The following is a 23,368-nucleotide window of genomic DNA, read 5'->3' on the forward strand; positions in this document are numbered from 1 at the left end:
TAACAATTATGGATAATTATATTGAACACTGCAAATGTACCTGTTTTGCATATACAATACGCCGGCCAACACTTTATGCTTGAGCAAAATGCAGGTATAGGTACCTAATACTACCTATACAATTATAAATAAAAATTAAATTTTGTATACCACCACCTCAGTTTGTTCAGTATTTACAACGATTTTAAGTGGAGAATATGCACCGAACTTGCCTAGAGGAAGGTATTCAATATTTTACAATAATTATAATATAGTTATAAACTTCAATTAAATAGGTTGTCAATTTTCATCAAGACTTACCTATTGTTAGATCTAGAAGGACTGTAGGAACTAAAAAGTGTAGAATGAAGATTCAAACTCCACTTCTGAAAACGTACTCTATTCCGGAAGAGGATTATGATTAAACATTAGTATTGCGCATCAGTTGTTACATCATACCAACTCCTCGTATAACATATTGTTAAAGGATAAGTTCAACTAAGCACCATTAAAAATTTTACAGTTTATACTAAGCAATCATACATCTTATGCGTAGGTTTTACCACGTGTTCACGGAAACAGGGATCATGTCTTTATTACTCAGTACCTTAAACGTATTTTTGAATTCTGTTTGCAGGAGAATAAATTAGGACCATACATTTAAAAGTATTCTTAACAAGACTGTTAACATAATATTATAATATTAAAATGCTTTTTTCCTCAAATTACTTTATAAAAGTTTATACTTATTTTAGGTTTATCTTGCTGAATAATATTATATTCTTGAAATCGCGATTATGACTACAAGAACTGCCAACAGGAGGATAATTTTATTCCCCCCCCCAATAGATTTTTATTCAGAATTACTAATCATAACTATGATATAGGTACCTAGATATGGACATTTAACAAAAACTATTATCCTAAGTAACGTATAACGCCGGTATAAGACCCATACCAGCAATATATAATTATACAAAACTCGAATATCGTATTCTACCTATTTATCTATGTTATAAGTAGCTTTTGTTTCAAATTGTTTCTACCGATGATTGAATGCGGAAAACTTATGAGAAATCATATATTAAATTATCAAAAAATTAAGATACAAAAATAATTTTTTTATGAATTTCTTGACCATCTATACTTGAAATTTAAAGATAAAACTTAGATACAAACAATATACTATAATAGTTGATTAAAACTACTTCATGTAATTAACTAAAATAAGAATAAAAAAAAAAACGCGGAGAATGTTTTCTCTACATTAGTTTCATAATATTCGCTCCGACATTAAATCAAACGACACAACAACTACACATGAATGATTCTGCTGAACATAACGCGTAAATCGGAAAGAGAAATAAAAAATTGTGTGTCTATATAATATTTTATATTCCTATCAAATGTCTAATACGTACCTTCATTGCGGCTCAAGTTTAGAGCCAGTTAATGTTAAAGGGTTTTAGGTGTTAAGGGGGCTGAGGCGTAATCCAATCTATGGAGTAAAAATTGGGCATTATTTATTTCAGTTAATGGGTCTTGTGAATGTGTTGAAAGTAAATGAACATTAGTGTGTATAATTCGTAGTACCGATCACGTTATATAAAGGCATCATAGTGACCGGACATGTAGGTCTGCATTTTACATAAGCACATGCATCATGTCACCACAATATATTACTTTATAAAACTACAAACACTTTTTTCAAAAATTACTGTCCGTGACTTAAATCACTATGCTCAGTTAGTCAATCACATGAAATTTGATGGTAAGAACATAATCTGTGTTTTGTTGAGAGTTTTTTTTACGATACTTCAGTTTTTAAATGAGTTATGAGCATTTTTAATTTACATTTATTATACATGCTATAACTTACATAAAAACTGAATTATCGTAAAAACTCCGATAATGTTCTTACCATAAATTATTATTATAGGTCGATTCACTCTAATTTTTAAGCTAACAGCATAAAACTTGAACTTCTGAGCGTAAATTTGGTATGTTACGCAATAGTAAGACGAAAACTACACATAATATGGGTGTGGCGTCCTCTTATTTGAAAGTTTTCCAGTTTTACAACAAATTTACAAATTGGCTATTTGAAATTGTTAAGCAAAAGTTTTTATCAGACTAAAATTTTTAATTTCAGTATTAATAAATTTAAAATGTTATACTTATGTGCAGACCAAGCGTATTTTTTATAGTTGTCTACTATTGTAAAAATGGTTCAATAAAACTCTTAGGGGCTGTCATTGTAGAATGTATTGTAACTATGCCCTGGTATCAGATACAAAGGTATAGACGAAGTGTCATTGAATTCAGTATATAAGTGAAAAGTATATGTACGGGCCGGGAACAAACAATAATAGGCCGTGGAGCCCAGTCACCAAACTACTTCGCACGCTCACTCACACACGGTCGGTGTGTAGTGGTGTTATAGCTCCACTAGCGTTGGTTGGGTTCGCCGCGCAAATACTAGTGAGCTATGTGGTGTGATTATGCGTGTTGGTGTGTATATGTGTGTGTGTGTCATAAATTGAGCGAACATTTTGTATGTTAGGCGTTTGTAAGACGGAGAAAACACTGCGGGTGTGGCGTCCTGTAATGTAGTTTTTATTTAAAAGTTTTTCAAATATTGTTATGTTTGTTAAATTAAGTAAAGTGTATTTAAGTATTTACGGTGGGGTACGATTTGGTTTGTTTTGTGCGCATCCATATTCTATCGACGAATGAAATTCCAACGTGCTAAAATGTAACAATTATTATTGATAATCATATCGAACAATACAGTAATAATGACCTATTTTGCCTATACAATACGCCGGCCAACACTTTATGATTGAGCAAAATGCAGGTTTTTAATACTACCTGTACAATTATTAATATTATAATTTTTGATTCGTTGCTACAGTCATAAACAAAGCGTTATAAATTAAAATCCCACCTTAAGATTTTTTTGTAATTTGTCAGTAGTTTTTCGCGTGGCATTAAATAATTATTGAGAAAATCGAAAAATTACCTCTCTAAAGTACCATCTTGATCCAATTTGCTAAAAGATAAGGTATTATGTGTTGAAATCACATATCATTGTTATCAACAGTTAGTTGTAGACAAACAAAGTTTCGGCGGTAACGGAATACAACAAGTCTTAACAACTTACTGATTTTTTGTGCTGTTTGATGAAATGGTATTATCAATAAATAAATAAATTCAATATTTTACTTTGCAGGTCCCCGGTTGCGTAATTACTTAATACATATCACGGGGCGTCGCGACTTCCATCGTCCAAGTTTTGTAAGTTTTGCTATCTTTTTTCAAAACTTGAATCCTTAGTCTGCGTCTGGTTATAGGTACCAGTGGTTTCTATATCCAAGTCCAGAAACAGTCTGACGTCCGTTGACCTGTCAGTTTTGGGAGCGTTTTTGGTCTTGTTGGCGTTCACGGCAAATAGCTGGTTGATCACGGATGGGAAATTAAAGAACCCAGAATTGGAAATACTCGGTTAGTATAGCTGGGTGTTAGTATATATGTGCGCTCACATAGAAGTTCGCATTTTTTTTATGGTCCTTCCTGTAAAGTAGAGATTCTTTTCCTGTCGTAAAACGAAAGATTTCAGCCCGAATATAAATCTAGCTATAAATGCTCGATAAAATCTGTGTTGGGGTTTTAAAAATTGCGTTAAAATATCTTTATTTTGGTTCAAAAATTGTTTGTTGGTACTTCATTTTTTACGGTCTTGTACCATATTAAAAAAGGTTAGGTCAGGTCATTAATTGGTATAATATATGCATATAAAACACTTTGCAATATATTACATGTATAAAGTGTATATATCCTCACAACGACTAAGACATATTATGGAATATTAAGTATAAGATATTGTTTGTTTTGAACATTTTTTATTATTATAATAGTGATTATAATGTAAATTTTAATTTTAATAAGTATAAACTTAAAAATTAAAATAACAAATTCACAAAGCAAAAATATCTCAAATATTTTTCAATCGATAGTAAAAAAGACTATAGGAATATTAAAATATAATTTTATTTAAAATAATTCAAAAGTTGGTTTCCAGGGTTACCAAGAATTTTTATTATAATAGTTATAACTATCCAAATTTGTTTGTTCTTTTTTATTAGTATTATAATTTATTATAAATACTATAGATCACTCACTGTGGTGCAAAATATGTTGCGCTTATTTAGTCAGAAACTGACTAGAGGGCCATGTTATAAGATGGAATATCTTAACTTTAGATTACCTATCTTATCTTGTTTCTGGCATTTAACACCAAGATCGTTAACGCAGCATATTTTGCACCTATATGCAGTGGTATTAATAATATTAAATTTTAATAACATTTTGTTAAATAATTAGTGTCAGAAGTTTCTGAAATTAATAATGTTAAGTTATGCATCTATACTACCAACGATGAAAAGTAAATGAAATTGCGTATTTATTTTTTAATAACAATTTGTTTAACTGTTCACATCCATATGTCCATGGGTAGTATGTTTTAAAGGTTTTGAGGACCCTCGTCATTGGCACTATACAAGATTCAATAATTGTTGGTGGGTGTTTGAAGTAGAATATTGTATTATCTCTGATATTATATTTCAAAAAATGACTTGTTTTTTTTTTACTTTTCATCCATAATAAATAAAGTTTTATACTTTAATGTGAAATTTAAAATTTATACAAATTGTTTTTCCTTAGATTTTTATATTGCTATTCAGTTTTTCTTTACGGCTTGATTTCTCTTAACAGTGTTAAGGTTTATTCTACACTACACTTTATATGTATCCAAATTAGAGCTTATGAATGTTATGTTCAAATTGTATCAGCTGGAATACTCAACATAGCTGCAGGTCAAACATTGTATTATGTTGTCTTATAATTTGTAACATACCTATAAGTGTGTTAAAAATATTATTTTCAGCTGTATGCAGTAATATTACTCTGGTAATATTTGGAATATATGGAATCAGCAGAGAATGGATGCCAAATTGGGAACACAACGATATATGATTGAGCTATGGAGTAGCAGTCACAGGAACTATTGCCCTTTATGTTAGTGGAGTATTGTGTGTATAATTATTTTCTCTCTTGGTCAAGTTGAACACAGATCCACAATATATTATTTTTGATGTCGGTCTAAAGTTTAAACGTTAATGAAATTCATAAAGATTGATAAAATTACAAATTTTTCGACTGTCTACCAAAGAAAAGATTAAAGAAACCCATGCATGTATATATCCCTGCATAGTGCATTACCTTTGACGACTTGTCGTGATCAATGAACACAGAGGCGTGACAAAAAATAGTATGCGTGGCACGTGCGGTAATGCAATTTCAGTCTTTAGTGAAATACGACTAGCTACACACGTCGCCCGCAACTGAAATGGCTCACTTCCAGGCTTTGCCACACAATATAGGTACTGTTGTATATACCTACAAGTAATACCTGAAGTACCTTCAATGACGTTATATACCTAAATTATTATTTTTTTTTATTCCCGCGGCAACTTAGGCCATTGGGTGGTTTTTACTGTGGGGGTGGGAATACTGTACATTTTAAACACGTGTGTTTTTTGATTTCGGCAGATTTTCTAGTTGGTACATGTAAGTGCCTGCCATGCCCGGGTGGGGGATGGTGGCACTTTTCTCCGAACACCTGAACTTACACGAAGAAAAATTACGCCTGCGGCCGGCATCGAAGCGGTGTGCGTTTGCAACCGACGCATTTATCATCTCGGTTACTCCGTCCCCCATTATAATTATTATTATAATATTATTATGACGTATAAACAGTGAACACTATGTCGTATATAGCATTGATATTATATCAACTCGTATGACATGTACATTTGGGATATGTGAGCAGTAAATTAACATTATTGTGTGTTACAGAGAATCACAATACATCGAGAAAAATGAAATATATTCTTGTTTGCACAACTATATAAAAACTACTCATAAGGGTAGTAATTAAATCATATATCCTGAAGTTTGATTGTAATTTCGAAAAAAATAGTTGATGTAAATTTAAAATTGACTTCCTCAAAAATCTAGATATGTTTTCAAAGAATTTATACATAATAATTGTTATATTAAAAATTGAAATAGTATTGTGTGCACACAGTATGTTAAATACTATATTTTGCGCATAATTGTATGCGTAAATAGATGTTTTTACATAAGCTAGTTGTTCTATGCAAAGTTTATGCCATTATTAAAAGTGCAAACTGTACATATTTATTAAGAATTAATTGATGAAAACGTACAAATGCTTTTACTGGATATTTGAAAATAAAATTGAGATTTTATACAGTAGTGTGAGACGATTGTATTAAGTCATTAGCTTCATAGTCGTAAATGGCTCTTTGAGTAGCCATTTTTTCTCGTTTAACCTTGTATATCACTTTATTTTTTTACACAAAATTTCCATTTGCAAAAATATTTTTTAAATTTGCATTTATAGAAAAAGCCTTATGACGATTCAAAAATCTTGGGCCATTTAAAAATATTTTAATGATTATTAGTATACATATTATATTAAGTATGATCAAGGCTTCAAAGTATCACAGCTTATCAAATTGTGAAAAAAATTTTATATTTGTAAAAAATTATCGGTGAAGGTATGCAACTATAAAACCGATATTTTTCAGACCTTTGTTATGCGTCCAAATATTGATAAAGCTATTCCAAGCTTTTTTTAATTTCACAGAAATTTTACATGAGTAGGTACTATGATAAAGTAAGGACAATGAGCTGTTCAACATTTTTAGTTTAGTAAGAGTTACCAGTAAGAGTTTCTATTAAAATTTAGAAACAAAAATAATTTTTTTAGGAATTTCTAATGCAAAATAATTTGAAGTTTTCCGTAGTTTGACCAATTTTGTCAAAAATTCTAAATCCGCAGACGCTCATAAAAATTACCATGTATTTATGCTCAACTTTTTTTTTTCTAATTTCCACAAACAACTTTCGAGGAAAATTGTATTAAATTTTCAAGTTTTTTAACCAAGGAAAATATTTTTATTGACATCAATAATTTTAAAGAAAAATAATAAAAATCGAAATTGTGTTATGCTTATAAATAACTCGAAAAGAGTCAAAATATTTTTTAAATTTTATGGTGTGTAAAAATGCTAATATAAACATTTGTAGAGGTTATTTCTCCTTGGGTCGGGGATTTTTCTTCAGGGTATTTTTATTCCGCTATTACCTATCTGTATGTTATAGTTAAGTGCACAGTTATACTGAAGAACTTTGTGTAATAATCTTACCAAATACAAAATAATTGTCAAAATACTAAATAATGTTTTTAAATAATAACACATTTATAGGTAGAAAAAAAATATTAGCTATGAGAAGAAATTGTTTAATTAATAGTACTCTAAATTCTTGATTTAACAAATAATTGGTAATTTTTGGAGATCGGGTACATATACTACATAATCATACTCTTAACAAGTACATATGAGGTAGTATTTAGTCCAAATCACTTGACAAGACTATTATGATTCTGTTTAGATAAAAAAGTAGATTTTATTTTATTAACTTAAGAATACTCAGAATAATAAATAAGTATCAACTCAAATGTATTCAATTACACAAGTTTATATTAGTCATCACAGTGAATTCTAAACTTTGGTGACTAATAATAAACAATAATATACTTTAATATACTCGGTCTTTTACGCTCTTAGCCACACTTCTGTAATATATAGCAGAATTCTATAACGATATTGTAGTTGATTTGATTAACCTGTTGCCGTGTGCGCCTTCTTCATCGCCTGCACTATTTCCCTGTTGGTATTTATTGTAAATTGTGATGATTCATAAAGTTATGAATAATTGAATACATTTGAGTTTGTTACTTTATAAGTACAAACTTTATTTGTGATCGATTACAATTTATTTTTTCCTATAAGAGAACAAATTATGTTCACCATATTTATGAAAATATTTTTAAATGTAAACTTTTTTACAACACCAAGGCATATTAGGTGCATGTAATCTATGGGTACAGCAGATACTGGTTCAAAATTTGGGAACCTTTCCATGATTGTTTCCCCTGTATGATGCTCTTGGTCGGTTTTATTTAAAAACTCGGTATTTGTTCTTTTAATAAATTATATTTCTAGGAACCAAATTCTATTAATAATATATTCACCTTCTTGGATACATGTAGTGCAAGACGAATAACCAGAATGTCCATTAATATATAACACACTTGCTTTTGCAACTGCATCAAATAAAAACATAGTTATTTTGAACAATACAGATTTATCTTTAATATTTAAGCCTTGAGTTGTTAATATTACAGACTCGTCAACACATTCTTCAAGAAAATCATTAAAACTTGATGGCTTATCATTTCCATGATAGATACCGATTGGAAATGTATTAGGAGACATTTTAACATTATTAACTATACATAAAACATTTTAACATTGCGTGTAATAGTATTTCTAGGTGTATGTACAAATATCCTAGGATCTTTAAGAGTATTCTCTAGCCCAGGTATCAAGCATATAATTTTTAGTAACTCTCTTAAAGACAAATATGATATTTTACAAGGAACAGCCCAGAGTTTAAGTTTCTCAGTTATTTGTTGTGATAATAATAAATCATCTTGTATGTCACTAGAAATTGTGTAGCGAACAACAATGATGCTGTCTTCTGGTGGTGTATTGCAATAAGTATTTACATTTGTATTGGTTGTTATTTCTGAAATATTATTTGATGAACAGTGTACTCTAGGTTCAAATTGATGTTCAAATAACAAAATGTCATTAGATTGAGAGGCATGAACATTTAGTGGGAAATTACTATTATTCACTCCTGGGGCTGGTGGTTTTGACAAACTATTATTTTCAGTAGTGACAATACTATATTTTGTTCTTAATAAGGCTAGATTATGTAAGTCATTTTTTATAATTCTATTTCTCTTCCATTTTAAAAACCCAGATTGTTTACTCATCTTTGGAAGTATACACTGATCATAAATAAATTGATACTTACTTAATATTAAGTAGATAATATATCTTATAACATATTCTTGATTCTTGAACAATTAATGTTGATTAAATACACCACTCACGTGTTCAGTCAAAACTGTATTTACATATAGTATAAAAAATCCATTCGTTACAGTGGAAAATTAACTGTCGAACACTATAATAATATATTATGTCAAACACATTTATTTGTAATTCGTTTACACATTAGAGTTATCTACAGTACTCTGCTACTCATGTGATCTTCAATAAACTACCCTCAACAATAGGGTTACTTAGGTTTTGTGTACTGTATAATAATATAACTATTTTAGACATTTAATAAAATTTATTATTTATTATTTATATTTAATTATTGTATACGTTGCTAAGTCGTGTTCGATTGTGTTGGTTTATGAACGCAGGTCATAAGTTTCTAGGACCTTTAAAATATAACTTAAAAAACTTTATTTATATCAGTCCAACAACCCGGTCCTGAAGACCAGTTTGTGTAGAGGGAAAAGCCAACTACTCCTTATAACTGGATAGGATTAGGTATAAAATTAATATTGACAGCCACTTGGTTTAACCAAGCAGGTGTGTTGCACTATTTTTGGTATTTTTTTAATTGTTAATACATATGAGATTTTTGTATCAAATTATCTAAAATGATAAAATTATTTTGTGTAATCTCATGCCATGTTTAATTATGTACAATTTTTTTTTGAAACTTTAAATTATTGTTTCCTTATGTTAAGATGTGCGTATTCATGGTTGTATACTTACTCCATTGGTTAGTTATGTATTTGTATATGTGTGAAATCAAAATAAACAATTTTCTAATGTGCCAGTTTCTTTTTATGCAATGTAATGACTAGATTTTTTGAAAAATTATATAAAATGATCTCCGTTCAACATTGAATTAGTATTAACTATTAAAATATACTATTATAGAACTTAAAAATATTTAGAAAAGATTTCCAATATTTTTAGTATAATTATGTGAATTTCATTATCTAAAAGTAATATTTTTTTCTCAATAAAGTAATCATTACTTAAAACAAAAAAAATTATAACTAGGCCGTTCTTAAATCGAGTTGGGGAAGAGAATTATTCGTATATTTCTTAATTGGTATGTGTTTAAATTTAATTCTTATCAATGGGAATATATATATATATTTTATTGGGATAGTAAAAAATTCTTTGTTATATTATTAGCAGTTAAACATTATTGTTATATGATTCAAATTATTTTATTCATGTTCATAAATCTCTGTACACATAATATATAAAATATATATATGTATATACTTTTTTATGTTTATGTGTATAATGTAATTTAAATTGCTATAATAAATTATAATTATAATTATTATGGACATCTTGTATTGTTTTATTCTATACGTTTTAGTGGTATGCTTAATAAACGGTATGTTTGTTATATGAGTGACTCAAATTATGAAGAATCAAAACATTTTTAAAATTTTTGACGTTTGGACACGTTGAACCCTTTTGAAATGGACATTTTTAAATTCCATAGCCGTCATAATTCTCAATAAAATTATTCTTCAATTTATCTAAAAGTCGTTGTTCATTTTTACCTATCTGTGATTTCAAATTTCAAATTAGCTTTTTCATCATAATTCTATGTGTATTCTTTATTTCCTAAATATTTAAATGTAAAATCATTTTTTTTATAAAATCATATTCTCCATATTGAATATGTGAATATTCCATAATAAAAAGTGGAACAAATCAGAATATTTTATATAGTTCTATCTAGATTTGCTATTTTGCTAAAGTGTTTAACATTATCTTGACTCATTAGTAATAATTTCATAGAATTCAATAATTTACTTAATAAATATTTGCATGTATAATTTTTTGTTGGTTTGTGTTAATAAAATTATAGAATTTATAACTTTTAGATTTTAAAACTTTAATGCAGTAATATTTTACAAGTTAATTATACAAAAGCACCTCTTTTAAGGGCTTATGAATGCCTTATAATTTTGACAAACTATTATTTTCAGTAGTGACAATACTATATTTTGTTCTTAATAAGGCTAGATTATGTAAGTCATTTTTTATAATTCTATTTCTCTTCCATTTTAAAAACCCAGATTGTTTACTCATCTTTGGAAGTATACACTGATCATAAATAAATTGATACTTACTTAATATTAAGTAGATAATATATCTTATAACATATTCTTGATTCTTGAACAATTAATGTTGATTAAATACACCACTCACGTGTTCAGTCAAAACTGTATTTACATATAGTATAAAAAATCCATTCGTTACAGTGGAAAATTAATTGTCGAACACTATAATAATATATTATGTCAAACACATTTATTTGTAATTCGTTTACACATTAGAGTTATCTACAGTACTCTGCTACTCATGTGATCTTCAATAAACTACTCTCAACAATAGGGTTACTTAGGTTTTGTGTACTGTATAATAATATAACTATTTTAGACAATTTAGTTAGAAAATTTCAAGCTTCAACCGCTAGATGGACAATCTGTTGAAAATCAATAACTCTACGTATTGTATCCAGATTTATAAATGAGGTACCTAGTTTTATGTTTGGATGAATCAATTCTTAATAGCCTGGTGAATATTTATATATATATAGACATAAACTACGATTCTGTTATATTTTATATATTTTTTGGAACCAATTCAATTTAATTGGTAAAATTTCATCGACTTTTCATCACAAAATACATTGTAATCTATATATTATTAATTAATACTTTGGCATATACTTTTTTCCCCATGAATACGTCAGTAATTAAAAACAGTGTTTAACAAAAGTTCTAATAAATTTCTTAATAACTAAGTAATTTTCCTGTTTCTTGATAAAATATGTCCAGTGTGATTAAATAGTTTTTACTAAGAATTATGCATATAAATATTAATATAATACCATCAGCTATCAATAAATTTTATTAGGGATCAAGTTTACGATTTTCATTTCTAAACCAGCGTTTTAATTATCCTGTGTTCATATTTTGTTCTACATTTGCAAAGAAAATTTATTTGATTGAATTTTATGAGATAAAATTTTTAAAAATATATTTTTAATGTTTTCTTTATTTTCTATCTTAAATAAATGTTGAACCCATATACTGCTTTAAAATAAATTGATTGGTAAGAGGTCTATGGTTTTTAACTTCTGTATGTGTTCATACACTATTAATAATTTACAAAGTATAAAATATTTTAGAAAAATAAAATTATTAGAAAATTCCAAAATAAGTATTTTATAATGTATTTTATTATTATTTATGTTGCGATCAAATGTTTCATACTGAAGGTGATATTGGTGCTGTGTTTGGTCTTGGATTTTCTCCGTTTTCTGGTGGTCCATTCAGATGGGTTGAATGCTATGTTGCTGATAAGCTTGTGTCAAAAATGCAAACATTCCAAAACGATTATGGTCTACCATTTAAAAGTTGTCAATTATTGTGAGATTACACTTAGGTTAAATCCAAAAAGTTTTATTCATCCTAAGTGAAGAGCAACCATATATTAAATATTAATTCTTAATAACTCAAAAATTGATTTGGTTTTCTAAAGTTTTACTTAAAATCTTAATAATAAATACCATAAGAGATTATGGATTACGTATGTACTCCTGTGCTAGTGATATTATAAGGTTTTTAATCATTAGAGCAAAATAATTTCATAAAAATGTAGTTTAAATTGCTTACACAAATGTGATGTATTTTACCAATGTTGTGTAAATATTGTGCGACTTCCATGTGATGATGGCATGCGCTCCAAGCCATAGATGTTAATCCCTCCTATCGGTCTATTGTTTTTTTTTGTTCAAAAGCATTGGAGCCATAGGTATAATTATTTCAAAAATGAAAAACTGATAATACATTAATAATTATTATTTACATTTGCATTTGCAGCACCTTTGTGGTAGATTAAGTTTCTCTAAGACAAATTAGTTTTGGACCTAAGTATTTAAGTGTAAATACCCAGATGATTAATACTGAGAGCGTTATATCCAAAAGCCTTTCATAAATACGATATGTACAAATTTAAAATAATGAAATCAAAGGATCATGTTAGTACATTTTCCATAATATGAGGGGTACAATAAATAAGATGCATATTGTTTGTTATGCATCGTTAACATATTTTTAATTAAAATCAAATTATAATTTATTTATTTTACAATACATTCATAAAAATAATTGTAAATTATAATTTTATATTTTCAATATTAAGCATTTAGTTATATAATTGTAATTAAGTTGATTTTTTTTTATTTATTGTCACCTACCAATATATTGTATAAAATCTACTCTTTACTTTTAAAAATGTATAGAAAACAATGAACTTATTTCTTACAAGATATTTTATTATTAAAAATGTAGAATAATTTCATTTTCGCCCAATTAACTTTTTTTTTTTCTAATTTCCACAAACAACTTTCGAGGAAAATTGTATTAAATTTTCAAGTTTTTTAACCAAGGAAAATATTTTTATTGACATCAATAATTTTAAAGAAAAATAATAAAAATCGAAATTGTGTTATGCTTATAAATAACTCGAAAAGAGTCAAAATATTTTTTAAATTTTATGGTGTGTAAAAATGCTAATATAAACATTTGTAGAGGTTATTTCTCCTTGGGTCGGGGATTTTTCTTCAGGGTATTTTTATTCCGCTATTACCTATCTGTATGTTATAGTTAAGTGCACAGTTATACTGAAGAACTTTGTGTAATAATCTTACCAAATACAAAATAATTGTCAAAATACTAAATAATGTTTTTAAATAATAACACATTTATAGGTAGAAAAAAAATATTAGCTATGAGAAGAAATTGTTTAATTAATAGTACTCTAAATTCTTGATTTAACAAATAATTGGTAATTTTTGGAGATCGGGTACATATACTACATAATCATACTCTTAACAAGTACATATGAGGTAGTATTTAGTCCAAATCACTTGACAAGACTATTATGATTCTGTTTAGATAAAAAAGTGGATTTTATTTTATTAACATAAGAATACTCAGAATAATAAATAAGTATCAACTCAAATGTATTTAATTACACAAGTTTATATTAGTCATCACAGTGAATTCTAAACTTTGGTGACTAATAATAAACAATAATATACTTTAATATACTCGGTCTTTTACGCTCTTGGCCACACTTCTGTAATAAATAGCAGAATTCTATAACGATATTGTAGTTGATTTGATTAACCTGTTGCCGTGTGCGCCTTCTTCATCGCCTGCACTATTTCCCTGTTGGTATTTATTGTATATTGTGAAGATTCATAAAGTTATGAATAATTGAATACATTTGAGTTTGTTACTTTAATAGTACAAACTTTATTTGTGATTGATTACAATTTATTTTTTCCTATAAGAGAACAAATTATTGTTCACCGTATTTTACCAATGTGTAAATATTGTGCGACTTCCATGTGATGATGGCATGCGCTCCATGCCATAGATGTTAATCCCTCCTATCGGTCTATTGTTTTTTTTTGTTCAAAAGCATTGGAGCCATAGGTATAATTATTTCAAAAATGAAAAACTGATAATACATTAATAATTATTAAATACATTTTCCAATAAATTCTGTCAAAACTGTCTTGTTCTACTGTTCTAGTGTATACATATTTGCTCATATTTGTATGCGTTTATGTTTGTGTTTAAAACTTTTAAGTCTCTAAGTCTAGCGACTACCATTAGTCTTTAATAACTTTTAATTTTTAATTAATGTAACAACATCCAAGCCCTAATTAGGTTAGGATTAGATAATGTAAAGTATGATCAATGTTCATTTAAGTTTTATTAATTTATCTAGGGTTGTGGAAATGTTAGGTGTTAAATTTTTTTATTAGTTATGACCTTACCCAAATCCTGCAAAAATTTGCACTATGGAAATTTGTTCATACTCTAGTAAAATTATTGATAACTAATGTGTTTATTGCCTTTGATAATTTAATATTGAATTGATGTCCATTATTTAGTCTATTCACACACAAGATAGTTTTGATATAAAATGCAAATTATACATTATACAAAAAATATATCCCAGGATACCTAATAATTATAAATGCTAAGTCGGGTAGGCACTATGAACAATGGGCTCTGGGCCTATAGCCCTGCAAACAGATTAACAATACAGGACTCACTTCTTCGATTCACAAAAAGTTGATAGTGTTTTATCAAATAAGGGAGGAAGTTAAAATTATCAAAATTGTAACACAGTGTAAAATAGTAAAACCTAGAGAGTTTTAAAAAAAAATATTTTTAAATTCCTAATACTTCCCGAATTATTAACTAGTTCACGATAAAAAAATCACCCTGTATAAGTTATAGCCTATAAAACAGCATATTGTAAGTACTTGCTATCTTTATTTTGTGTACATAAAGAATTTTTAGAAGAAACTAAATTGAATATTTAAAGGTTTTTAGTGTAGAACTAGTTTTAAGGAATCAGGGTTGAAAGTCAAAACTTATTATTTATGTTGACTTTCAAAAAGCAAGCAATTCAAGTAGGTATGTCAAAATATTTATTTAAACAACTATTCACTTTTGAATAATTGCAAGTTGTTTAGTTTGTTATTTTAAGTGTTTCTACATATCTACTGAGTTTCCTAAATTAAAGTTATTGTAAAAAATAGAAAAAGTCAAATAAGAAGAGAAAGTTTTGTCGGCCATTACAAAAATTTTAAAATTTCTAAAGACACTTTACTGCATAGAGTATTAAGTAAGTTACTTTAGTATAATATTATTGCTGTTAAATGTCCACCATAATTAATGAACAACTGTTCAATAATATTTTAATTCAATTTGTTCTAGAAGAACAAAATAATCAGTTTTATTCAAATCTTACAACATTCAACAAGCAAATGTATATTAACGCCATGAATCAAATGAACAAAATTGACCAACAATTTGACAAATCTCAAGTATTACTTCAAGATACTGTGACTAACTGGAAGTATATTGAACAAAATGTGTCGCACATCAAACGTAAGGTGACTGATATACTGGCTGAGGAGTATATTCCAAAAATTAAATTTTGAAGCGTTTCTTTATAGAATAAAAATTGTAAACATAAATAAAATAAAATAATTATTACTTTATAATTCCATACAGAAAAAAATGTATTAGTATATTATTTTATTATACTAATACAATAATTGAAAATAACCTCACCAATCTTTAAATAATTACATTTTCAAAAGGTACAACAGGAAATGTAATATTATTATAGGATACAAACTATTATTTTTGTAAGCCGTCAATAATAATAATAATAAAAAAAAAAAAAAACTGGAAAATAAAGTGAATGACAGATTTATAACATCTGAATATATTAAGAAGTTGTTTAAACAGCAGCTCGACGTTGTATAGACATTTCGCCTTTTGATAGGTAAGACAAGGTGATACAAAATTGACTGTTGTCTGACGTTTTCTTAACCAAAATCTGTAATATAGAAATGATTTACAGATTTTATTTTTGTTATAATACCATTTTTTTTTAAATATTCAACTTTTTTTATTAATTTAATAACTTACACTTCCGTTGCCAATGGCATGTATAACAGCTGGGAATTTTTCCATATGTCTTCCTTCGACAAAAACAGGTTGTCCTCGATGATACCTAAAATTATAATAATTCTTATCTTAGGAAACATATACTAAACTAAATTTTTCATACCATCTTTTTTCAAACAACAGTTTTCCATCTTCAATTCGCGTATTTGGAATAGCTGATGATCCTTCAGTAACTGAACTCCGACATTTTTTAGGACTCATGTTACTTGCAGTTGATGAACTAGTACTCGGAAGACACCCTGAAAAATAATTTTGAATAATACTTTATACTATAATACTATACTACATACTATCAAAATGTAATTGTAAATTTAACCAACCTGGTCTCCAAATGGATGAATAATTTACTGTATCACGTGTTTTGACTGTAGGGGTTATTGTGGTAGAAGTAGATGCTATTGAAGCCAATGAGTCTTGAATAAGTTTTACATCCTGTTCAATTTCATGTTCCTGCAACAAAAAATACTTATCTGATACAGGTGGGGGTTTGCGAAGTTTTCCTCGGGGTGTTGGCTCCACTGGGTCATTTGGTCTTCTTCTCAGTTTCCTTGTCATAGCAGGCTTTTGATTTGACGAGCTAGGAGCTGAAAACCACCCAAATATTATAAAAAAATAAAATAATATACTGTATAAAAGGGTTTTTAATACATACAAAGTTCCATGTTTAAATTGTCATGTTCTATAGCTTTTTTCTTTTCGTTTAATTCTGATATCAAAGTCTCAGTGAGTTGAGCATTACGATCTTCAAACTCTTTGTGAGCTAGACGCCATTCTTTATTAAATTCTCTTTCAATGTCATCAAACAAACAGTCTCGCCTCAAATCAGTCATCATTAGTCTATTGATAAATTATTAAAACAATTATTTGAATCATGATTTTACTGGCATTATACTAGATAGAAAAATAAATATTAACATACTCATTTTTATGCTGTGCATCCAATTTTTTCAATTGCTTTACATATTCCCCATGTGTCCCATCACGCAACTGCTGTAGTTGCTTTTGGATACCGGCCAATTTGTCCTGGTAGACCCTAAAATAATAATAAAAAAATTCAAATGCAAATTGTTTAGCGACTGCCAACACAATTAAGTTGTGCATCGCGGGAAAATGAACAACTCACTGCTCCTGTATTTCAGTGTGTTTCTCACGGTATTCTTTGCCTTCTTCTGGAAAACAAAAACTAAATAATGAAGTTTTATGTGAATGTTTATTTCATATAACTTCGTTGCATACCATCTGAGTTAGGTAGATCTTTGTTCTCGATTTTCGCACTGTTGTTGTCATCGTCGTCCATTGAAAACGTCAAAGATGGCGATATGTTACTGTCGTGGAAAGAGATTGTGTGTCTCCAACTCTGTTCGCGTCTACGAAGTTGATTTAACAGTTCGGCCGCTCGTTATAGTAACGATCGAATGCTTCGTGCAGAACGACCAAAAAGTAAATTATTACTATATAGGTATAATAAAGAATAATTATAAATAATAATTTATAATGGGTAATGAATACCCACAATCAGTGCAATCACAGTATATAACAATCAAATTGGACACTGATCACATTTTACTCAGGTGGCATGGGACAATGGCTTGAGTCAGTCTACTAAGGATTACAGTAGGGACAGTTCAACAGAACAGTTTGACCAGTTTTCACTGCAAAAAAGTGGAACCCATTTTTACAACGATGATACTTTTATACAATAGTAAATAATATTCAACAATTATTATAACTATTTTACATTAGTTTATCATGGTTATAACTACTTATATGTAAGATAAATTATTGCAGATAATATTACTATTAAAACATTTTTTTTTTTTTTTTTTAAATGCCTATATGTTCTGAGCACTCAGTGCAAAGCCACCCGTCCCCCGTCCACCTTTCATTTAGATAATACCTAATTCGTATAGCATTTTATTGCATTTATTTGGTGGATGATAAGGAGGACTGATAACTGATGAGGTGACACAAAATTGTGATTTTTTTTTACGATGTACCTAATACAAACAATTTATGATAAGTCTATTATTTTTCGCTGCAACCACCCTAACTTTAAGGTCTAGTTACACTTTTGACTGTAGATATTCCAATATTTGCTACTTTGAAATAAAAAGAAAATTATGAAAATAGGTAGTGAAATTTACAGTATTTGATAACATAAGTATAATAAATTAAGAAGTCCTAAAAAGGTAAGAATCGGTTAATAAACAACATATCATTACAGAATAAATCACTCGGGCATTTTGGTAATCAATAATTCAAAAACTTTGTACGTACCTTTTATTAAAATTTGTGTTACGGTCGAGGACGGTCGTTTTGCGCCACGTAGCTGCGGCCTCGTGACCGTCGATATCTGAGATGCACGATTCTCGGTCGAAAAACACAATATGGAGATAGACGACGAGGTCGCGCAGATCAATGCTTCCTGTTGGCGAGTAAAAACACGAGGGAGAGACTAGCGGCGGCTCGGGCTGCCAAGACGCTGGTCGGCGTCGTGGCAGGCCTGGCGGTGATGCCAACCGCGGCAGTGCGGCCGACGAGAGGGAGTACTTTGGCGGTGATCTGCCATAGTATGCAATGTGCACAAATATGTATAGATAATATCATGAACAACAATGCTATTGTTATCAGTATTTTTGTTATTTTTTATAAAACTAACAACTAACAAGTGGTAAAAAATAACAATATTATTGAAACAAGTCTTCTTTACAGGTAGTAAAATATAATCTAAGTACATTAATACTACAAGTTACTCACAATTTTTATAAAATACTCCATCAATATGTCAGATAAAGCGACGCTTGTTTTGGGTGAAGCTTCTGAATCCGATGATGAAGACTTTCAACAAGTTGAGGTAATATCAGATATACAGTGTTATTGTTATATTCAAAAAATATATGGCTATAAAAGAATAATGATTCATTTCAGAATTCAAGAAGTGGAATGGGCGAGAGTGACTAAACAGAGTTTGATACTTATTCCAAATATCGAGCAAGTAATTCAAATACGTCAAAACATTTATTTAAACAACCATTCACTTTTGAATAATTTCAAGTTGTTTCGTTGGTTATTTTAAGTGTGTCTACACCAATCGCTTTTCCTAAATGAAAGTTTGGTCGGCCATTCCAAAAATGCTCAGTGATCATAGTTTCTCAGTGAAACTAGTGCTTAAGTTGTGTTGTATTATGATTATGTTACCTATTTATTATTTAAATGTTCTTTAAAGTTTACACACAGATTTTGCACATCTCTTATTTAAACAATTGGTTCAAGCTGTTATCACACATATCATTTGTGAAATTGTAACTATTTTACAAGATTTGTTGTCAAATACTTTACCAGTTAGGATGGTTGGCTTGAGCTGTGAAAAGATATATATTGAAGATGTTGCTGATATACTGTTGAAAGAATTGGGATGTCCTACAGTACGTACATTTATTGATCATAGTAATATTAATTATCAAATTTAATTAAATATGTAAATTATAGGTTTACTGGTCGTCAAATCTGTTACCACACATGGAACTAACTTTTCAACAAGGAACAACAAACTTCATTGAAAGAAGACTAAGTGAATACCAATTACCTTCAGTTGCACTCTGAATCGTGTTTGGGAATAAAATTATTTGTCAATGACTTATTTATCATTATAAGAAAACTTTATTTTTAAATTTTATTATAAAAATGTAAGGTATTCAAATTCTTAATAAATTATACTATCATACTTTTCATATTAGTTTAATTGTAATGCAAAAATTAGAAATGTTTGACTAATTTGTTGTAATTTATTGTTATACTTGCAGCAGTTATTTGTACATACTAAATAAGAAATTCTTAGTAAGTAAGAAGAAATAAATTGTAATATAATATAAGATATAAATGTAGGCGTATAAAACAATCAAAACATTTTGTTTTTTATGTCTATGCATAAAACAGAACTTTAAACTAAATCTTATGATAAATATGTTGCTTTAAACTTTTTTAACATAAGTTTTATCGTTTTTTATTTAAATTTTATTATGATTAGAGTGCAGATTTGTATGCGTTTGGTATGATATGTTATGTGATCACATAATTTGTTTCATGATCATAATGATTTAAACTATGAAACATTTTGGCTGCATAATTCAACAATCAACTTATTATTTTTCATTTAAATGACTTATTTTACGATTTTAATTGCATAGTTCTGTTTTTTAGACATTTTGGAATTAATTAGTATTGCGATATTGACAAAAGAAACTTATTTGGGTACACGCATTGTTTTCTTATACCATATGTTTCTTTTGTTTCTATATGAGATAAAGAAATCTAATTTTTATACTTAGGTACATTTGTTTTATGTGATTCTGATTCTAAATAAATCAATTTTTTATTGCATGTTTGAAATTATTTCAGTTGTGGCATTTTAACTTATTGTTAAATAGTTATAAAAAAATTTAATTTAATTAATAAAAAATTAAAAACACGATTCCTAGTAATGCATGACAGTAGTTACAGCTCTTAAATATTTTATTTGGGTCAATGGTAGAAAAACTGAAAATTAGAATCTTATTCAATTTTCGAATAAAAAATAACTCAGTTCCAACTTATTTAGGTCTTTTTTTCTATGAATGTCAATAAATTTTAGTTGTTGGGTAAAAAAGCTTGAAAATTTAATACAAGGATCTTAATGTATTGTTACAATGACATTTGAAAAATATTAAAAATTCATACTCACAATTTTTCTTTTATAAGCATTTTAAGTTCAAATTTTGACAAAAAGCTTAAATATAATTAGATAAAATGTTAATATGTATTTTTTTTTTATTTAGATAAAGTCTATCAGTTATTGGCGTTATACTTATGTGTATAAACGTAAGCAAAAAAGTGTCTAATGAATGCTAAGTCTAAGTTTAATTTAAAAATGTTGTTTTGTATATTCATTATTAAATTATGTAATATTTGTTTATAGACGATTTTATTACATTACCAGAAGAAATAGTATTAAAGATATTTAAGATGGACAAAGGGGTAGGTTAGTAAAATGTATGCTTGTATGTCATCACTCATCAATGGCGATGTATTGCATATGATAAATAAGTTATTTATTAATTGAGTTCATACAGACATAAAGTCCAATTGTAATATAATTTGTATACAAAATTATTTATGAAAAACAAACTAAAACTAAATTAAAAATAATAATTAACACTCTATTATATATTAGCAATATTTGCTCAAGATATTTATAAGAATTCAGCACATCATCTTAATTTTTATAAATTTTCCTTACTACAAATAATTTTAATAACTATGGACAATAATTTAGGGCTGTTTGAAATTTTTTTTAGCAATGTGTAAATACAATTTTTATAGTTATCTAGCCCTAATATGTGCCTACAATATCGTTCTAATTTTTAAGTATTAACTCAAGGCTCCAAAAATGTAAATTCATGATTATTTATATCAACGATGAATAAATGGCTATATTAATGTGTGGGTTATAGTATAAAGGGCCATCATTTTTAAATTAACTTTAGTGAAGTCTGCATTCAGAAGTTCAATGCTTCAAGAAAGATTAATAGGTAATTTAAGTATTGAACAAGAAATGTCAATAAATTTAAATCCCAAACACATCATTAATAATTTTAAAAAACTATACAATGCAGAATGGTATTATGATCAATTGTAATTTTTATTTAATTTATTTTGTTGTTTTTTCATTGGTATGATTATGGTTTAGATTCTGAGTGTAGTTATAAATGTATTGATTTTACAAAGATGTCGATTTTTTTTCTGTTTATAGTGTACCTACACCAGGGGCGGAGTGGCTTCAAAATTCTTAACGGGCAAACCGATATTTTCAGACCACTTTTTAATATTAGTTCTACGTACATTGATATAATACATTGTTTTTTCAGAATGTGTTTTGAAAACTGATCAGTGATCACTCATCACATAATATGTCTTCTTATATTGTTTTCAGTTTCACTGTAAACTATTATAATATTATAGGTCCTTAAACTAATATATTAATTTACAATGAACACATTTTTATATTTTTTTTTTTTAGTGAACTATGTTTTTGCCACCGATCTTTTGGAATTTTTTAACTAAAAGCTATTAGTTTTATTTGATTTTCACTTTAAATAATCAACAATTTAAACGCTATAAGGTTTAAGGTTTCAAAAAAATAAAAAATACTTTACAATGTTTAGCATGTCCTCTTATCTCTATATATAAAACATGAATTTAATATAAATCAAAACTTATACTTATGAGGAAGCAATTACATACATGCTTAACAAATAATAATTATTAATGTAATTACAATAATTTACTTAAAAGTTTACTTTTGTACCCAGTTCATTAATTATAATATCGCTATCTATTTCCATTAGAATTGATTTTTCTATAGAAATCAACATAAAAGCTTCTAGATTAGGTTTGTCATTGAATATCTCAATCTATTTTTTTAGATATTTAAGGGTAGAAAAAGATCTTTCACGAGAGACTTGAGTAACTGGAAAAGTCAACAGATATTTATATGCTTAAGTTAAAAAGCTATATGCACTAGTAAATAAGTTGTAATTTAACTAACAATATATAACAACAAATTGAACAACTTTTGCATGTCAAGTTACAAAGTGTCAACAAGTTCTCATCATTTTCTTGATCCTCACCAATCATTTCATTCAATGTAATTTTATCATATTCTTCTTCCAATGAATTTTTTTAATATTTCCATGAATAACTGAAATTTCATTATTTATTAAA

The 23,368-nt window shown here is 27.9% G+C and overlaps 2 protein-coding genes and 1 pseudogene across 2 annotated transcripts; 2 read left to right on the forward strand and 1 right to left on the reverse strand.

Moving 5' to 3' along the window:
• The first annotated feature begins 12,305 nt into the window (after positions 1 to 12,305).
• On the forward strand, positions 12,306 to 16,074 carry LOC132942558 (uncharacterized). The gene is made up of 4 exons (XM_061011132.1): positions 12,306 to 12,459; positions 15,529 to 15,540; positions 15,654 to 15,755; positions 15,848 to 16,074. The coding sequence occupies exons 1-4, from the start codon at positions 12,306 to 12,308 to the stop codon at positions 16,072 to 16,074; spliced, it is 495 nt and encodes a 164-aa protein (XP_060867115.1).
• Positions 16,075 to 16,379: 305 nt separating this feature from the next.
• Positions 16,380 to 19,387, reverse strand: LOC132942639 (sin3 histone deacetylase corepressor complex component SDS3-like). The gene is made up of 10 exons (XM_061011235.1): positions 19,383 to 19,387; positions 18,887 to 19,171; positions 17,846 to 17,976; positions 17,733 to 17,778; positions 17,529 to 17,642; positions 17,262 to 17,446; positions 16,930 to 17,193; positions 16,713 to 16,848; positions 16,571 to 16,655; positions 16,380 to 16,478 (listed from the first exon to the last, which is right to left on the reverse strand). The coding sequence occupies exons 1-10, from the start codon at positions 19,385 to 19,387 to the stop codon at positions 16,380 to 16,382; spliced, it is 1,350 nt and encodes a 449-aa protein (XP_060867218.1).
• Positions 19,388 to 19,391: 4 nt separating this feature from the next.
• Positions 19,392 to 23,368, forward strand: part of LOC132942694 (uncharacterized) — a 77,361-nt pseudogene continuing 73,384 nt past the window's right edge.

The sequence above is a fragment of the Metopolophium dirhodum genome, chromosome 1 (genome assembly GCF_019925205.1).
Source record: "Metopolophium dirhodum isolate CAU chromosome 1, ASM1992520v1, whole genome shotgun sequence".
Lineage (NCBI taxonomy): Eukaryota > Metazoa > Arthropoda > Insecta > Hemiptera > Aphididae > Metopolophium > Metopolophium dirhodum.

Excerpts from the sequence above, each read along its gene's own strand:
- LOC132942558 (XM_061011132.1), top strand. The coding sequence starts at position 12,306 with ATGTTTCATACTGAAGGTGATATTGGTGCTGTGTTTGGTCTTGGATTT. Across the intron at positions 15,756-15,847 it reads TTTACTGCATAGAGTATTAA|AAGAACAAAATAATCAGTTT; the intron begins GTAAGTTACTTT and ends AATTTGTTCTAG.
- LOC132942639 (XM_061011235.1), bottom strand. Across the intron at positions 17,447-17,528 it reads GATGCACAGCATAAAAATGA|ACTAATGATGACTGATTTGA; the intron begins GTATGTTAATAT and ends ATTTATCAATAG. Across the intron at positions 17,194-17,261 it reads CAATTTAAACATGGAACTTT|CTCCTAGCTCGTCAAATCAA; the intron begins GTATGTATTAAA and ends GGTGGTTTTCAG.